The 5,061-nt window shown below is 31.3% G+C and overlaps 1 protein-coding gene across 1 annotated transcript; it reads right to left on the bottom strand.

The window, feature by feature from the left end:
• Window positions 1-739: 739 nt before the first annotated feature.
• LOC149570580 (protein LIFEGUARD 2-like) lies at window positions 740-3,809 on the bottom strand. Its single transcript, XM_089823161.1, has 4 exons — window positions 3,223-3,809; window positions 2,922-3,035; window positions 2,522-2,679; window positions 740-1,108 (listed from the first exon to the last, which is right to left on the bottom strand). The coding sequence occupies exons 1-4, from the start codon at window positions 3,482-3,484 to the stop codon at window positions 902-904; spliced, it is 741 nt and encodes a 246-aa protein (XP_089679287.1). The 5' UTR covers window positions 3,485-3,809; the 3' UTR covers window positions 740-901.
• Between the last annotated feature and the right edge of the window lie 1,252 nt (window positions 3,810-5,061).

Consider the following 5,061-nt stretch of genomic DNA (forward strand, 5'->3'; position numbering starts at 1 on the left):
TTTTTTAAACTACCTCTATTTATAAATTTGCAATTTTGCACTTGCCACTCCTTTAGTACGTTTATTGCAAGTGTAGAATATCAAAGTTGTCATTTAATTAACAATTACACAACAAATTGACATTGTCATATGTCATTTAATATAGTATTATCTAATTTTATTTTCCAAACAATATGATATAGTCATTCTCTTGAAATTCTATATAGGCAAGAACTAAATGCTTTATTTATTTAGAGATAAGTATTAAGCTTAATTTCATTTTTGCTTATAAACATATTTTCATTAATCCATTGGTTAAAGTATTTATATTAATTTACTCTTGTATTATTTATATAGATGTATGCTACATTTAATTTTTATTTATTTATAAGATTGTTCTCATTATCCATTGATGAAGGTATATATATATATATATATATATATATATATATATATATATATATATATATATATATATATATATATATATATATATATCACACACAATACTTTAACAAGTGGGTTAATAGTCACAAATATATGATTATCTTTAACTTATATTTTTTAATTGACTTTACATTTTTCTTCTTTATTTTTAGTTTTCTTGTGTCCCATTCATCTCAACCCCACTTTAAATCTTTTTTAGTTTACAATATGTCATTTTTCTAATCAATTTTCTACTCAATGCATAAAATCGATGTATAAAATCGAAAAATATTTTTCTAATTTTTTTTAAAATGACATTTCTAATTTAAAAAGATTAACAGCTTGAAATCCATATCTATTTACATTTTTTAAAAAATTAAAAATATTTGACACGTTGTCTGATGTCAAACATACATTCCTCAAATTTAATGATAAAATACTAGAGGTGTCATCCCATCCCACTGCAATTACATTCATTGTCCCTCGACCTTTCTCATTAGTCTTGTGCTCCTCGAAGGAGTGTGAGCAACGACAAAAAGAGGTTAATAACGTCAAGGTACAAGGATACTGCCGCCCAAACATATTCATCATAGGAATATCGCTTAATCAAATTATCAGTGTCATAAATGATATACCCACTAAACAAGAGTGAAGCAAGTGCCCCATATATCATTGTTGATATTTTCCCCAGGGGAATGATGATCTGCAAAATCAATGTTAAATATCACACAATTAAATCAAAATAAATTAAATAACTGCCGATTTTTTAAAATTACTATTACAATAATAATTTCATAATACAATCATATGCTGCAATAAAATCACACAGAGAAAAGTATTGAAAACCATATTTTTAAAAAAATTACAATCCTTTAAGTGATACTTGCTAAAAACTAATATCGTTTCTTTAACGAGAAGTATTAAAACATTTCTGTCTTTTCTTCGTTTTCTTCAATCCAATTACTAGAAATATTGAATTGCTGTCTGTCTTTTCTTCCTTCTCGTCAATCAGATTGAAAATAAATATTTTAGTCTTTTCATCTAAAATGAATATAAATATTATATAATTTTCGTAAGACTTTACTTTTGAAATCTCCCATCAGAGGTTCAAAATAAATAGCGTATGCCACTTTATTTTTGTTCTGCCCATTGATTGGAGAAGTAATGTTGATTTGACTGACAAGAAGGATAATTCATTAGGTTCAAAATTATTATCTGGTCAAACCATTAGGACCCTTACAAATAGAATTCTACCCGGTGTCAATTTCTCTGGTTGAAATTTTGATTTACTAGTTTTGTTTGACTAGTCATTACCAATATTTCTCAGACACTATACTCGTCAGATAATTATAACTTTTCAAATCAAATTATCATTTTAATTTTTTATAATTATCGTTATAGTTTTTTTTCAATCAAACTCATGAAAAATGGTTCAATGACTCGTCTCATGATGTGATGTAGGTGGTTCAATGACTCGACTCATGTTTCATGAGTGATGGTTCAATGTGATGTAGAGGTGAAGCACTGTATTAGAAACATATTGATTTGCCAATTACCAAATCTTAGTATCTGTTGATATATCATTTGCAACTCATATCATCACCTAATTTTAAATGTATCTATCAGGAATCCATGTCAAAATATAAAATTGCAATGAGACTTATTGATGTCTACCAGTACATGATAACTATTACTAACAGTACATGATAACTATGACTAACAGTACTTTCTGTAACATTTTTTATTAAATATAAATGTAGAGCAGTAATTAACTGTAACAATCTTGACCTAAAAATTATTAGGGAGTGAAAAAGATGTTATATTGGTATCACGGCATCATATCTGTCACACTGGGAACCAGATTCTCCTTGAAAACAGCGGGATTTTTTCCTTTTTCTATGACTGCCTGTATACTGTCTTCTTGTTTTCTATTATTGCATTTCTGAAAAAAAAAATTATTTTAAAAGAATATTTAAATTTCCTTTAACGACTGCAATTTCAATCTTTCGGCATAAGAATAGGATTTCATCCATTTATTTATGCAGCAGGTTTCTTTGGTTGACCCTTCTACAGCAGGAATCGTCGGAAAAAGAGAGTAACGGCGAAGAAAAGGTACCTGAATTAATATGAAAACCAAAAGCACCATGAATCCAGCGAAGAGAATGGGTCCCAGAAAGCTGAAATCGTGGCCTCTCTTAGAAGCCCAGAATGTATACATTGTCAGACTTATCACCACCACAGCCGTTAAAATTACCGACTCAAGAATCACTTTTCCTGAATCCACAAACCCCGCAAGATAATCAATAAATTTCCACACAGATCAACGGTAATAAAAAAATCGAAAATGCCGCCATAAACACAGAATTAAAATTACAGGAATGAAAATAAAAAGAAAAATCCCTTGGAAATTATAAAATGGAAAATACTAGAACAAAACCCTTGCCATCGGTGAAAGCACAAATTATGAACAGAGATTTAAACTTCTAGTACGGAAAATATTAGAACAAAACCCTTACCGCTAGTGAAAGCGCATGTTAATCCAACAGAAAAGCTGATGCCAAGCGTAAACAGGCCTAGGAGAAAAAGATTTACCGGATGCTTCTGAGAGTAATAGTACAAAGGACAAAGCACTGCAAGCAAAGATTTTACAGAAATGTGAAAATTTTGAAGAAACTTTCAAAACATCCGCTTATGCAGCGGATTCTTAAGTCACAGTACAAATTTCAAAGCACTACTAACAATGATTTCACAGAACATAAAAACTTTGAGAGAATTTACCAAAACATCGGATTATTAAATAAGTAATGGCCGACTTACCGATGAAGGGGAAAATGATAAGAAATATGTACAATCCAAGACCGGCAGGAGTGGAAACAAAGAAATGAGCAATCGGATGAACAAAGACAATCACGGCCGCCACGGCAATGGTGAGGAGCAATTGCAGGCTCAGAATTGTGTAAATTTTCCTTATGAAGGCCCACCGCAGCGGTGTTTCGTACACAGGTTGCCCCGGGTAAAGAGCCTCCTCTCCCCCTGTTTCCAGGTCTTCATATGACCGCCTCTGGTCCTTCGCTGCCATTATCACTCTGCGTAAAGGCGCCAAACACAAAAACAGACAGATTTCCTTAAATGAAGAACATAAATTTTTGACAGAGGACTTTATAGATTGCGGAGAAGAATTTTGCAGAGAATTTATAGTGCGGAGAGGATTATGCGATTGGTGAGTAGAGAAATCCAGAGGTGTCAAGGAAGTAATATGAAGCAGAATGGGGTCGGAGCTTTTCTGGAAAATACTCAAACACCTTTACGCATAAGATATTATTATTATTGTGTACAACAGAGGAGGATCCAATCGGCGCGTGGCTTTTTTGACCCCTTTTTCGTTTGTAGAGTGGCGTGGGGATTTAATGTTTAGCATGGCTGTCAATGTTATATCTACCCATGTTTGTCAAAACTTTAACGGCAACATTGCCCTCGAATTTGAATGTGTGACGCTTCTTTTCTCAAAACATAAGGAATTTGTTGGGTTGTATGATATGATGGGACTTTTCAACTCTTGTTTAATATAAACTAAGGGGAAGTTGATCCATTGTTTAATTTTGTGTATTTGTAAAGTATAGAATATATGTTGGATTTGAAATTTTTTTTAAAATGTTGTTTATGTTAGTGGGCAATTTTAAAACCATTTCTTAGTTTCAAGTACTAACGAAGGATCTTTTAGAGATTATTAAGTGTCAAGAGGGTCAAAATGGATCATTTCAATGTGTTGCTCAAAACATAACCTCTTATGTACCATTTGTTGTTTGCTTAGTAAGGCTAATTGTTTACACAATTGATCCAATACTTTTACACAAATGCTTCAATAATTGTGTAACTCGCACTATTTGTTGTTTGCTTAGACAAGCAAATAGTTTACACAACTCATCCAATACTTTTACAAGAATGCTCCAATAATCATGCAACTTTTACGCAAATGCCCAAATGATGGTGCACTATTGGTGTGTATGAAAAATGCATTCATGGGATGAGTTTGACAAAATATCATTTAGATGTCAAAGATAAGCTAATTAAATAAAGTGAATTGAAATCATATCAAGAAGCATACTATGGATCTCTAATTATGGAGCTAAAGTAATGCTCTAAGATCTTGAACACTCAAAAGTGACAATCCTAGAATAAGAACTTGAAATGCTATGATTATCTATGATGCAAATTGCCTTAATCATGCTCAGTTATGCTCAAAATGAAGCTAGAATGCTCTATTATGATCAGTACTCATGCAAATTGAATTCAAAATGATCTCTAAATGCTTGGAATGATTTCAGTAGAGGAATTATGTAATGAGACATTGGATTATTTAACTCAATTTAGCCCTTCTATTTATAGAATTTTCTAAGGGTAAGGAAGAGTGGAGATTAACCATGATTATATTAGAGTTGAGTTATTATTTTCAATATTTAGACAAAGAGACAAAATTGAGTGGTCAAGATTATAAAGCCAATTTGAATTGTTGAGATAACAAAGGCTAATTTTGTTCTATGTGATCAAAATACTCTCATCTGATTGGTTGATTGAGTTTTGTTCATATATGGTTGTAGAGGAATATTGAGATTTATCTAATTAAAATAATTATTTAGCCATGTCTCTTCATTTAAT

Source organism: Cupressus sempervirens, chromosome 3, assembly GCF_028749045.1.
Source record: "Cupressus sempervirens isolate cs-2001-9-10 chromosome 3, ASM2874904v1, whole genome shotgun sequence".
Classification (NCBI taxonomy): domain Eukaryota; kingdom Viridiplantae; phylum Streptophyta; class Pinopsida; order Cupressales; family Cupressaceae; genus Cupressus; species Cupressus sempervirens.

What these genes read in the sequence shown, in the direction of transcription:
- LOC149570580 (XM_089823161.1), bottom strand. Translation starts at nt 3,484, where the DNA reads ATGGCAGCGAAGGACCAGAGGCGGTCATATGAAGACCTGGAAACAGGG. An exon ending in TATCATTTTCCCCTTCATCG is followed by an intron (nt 3,036 to 3,222) that starts GTAAGTCGGCCA and finishes CTTTGCTTGCAG; the next exon opens with TGCTTTGTCCTTTGTACTAT. An exon ending in AACATGCGCTTTCACTAGCG is followed by an intron (nt 2,680 to 2,921) that starts GTAAGGGTTTTG and finishes TTGTGGATTCAG; the next exon opens with GAAAAGTGATTCTTGAGTCG.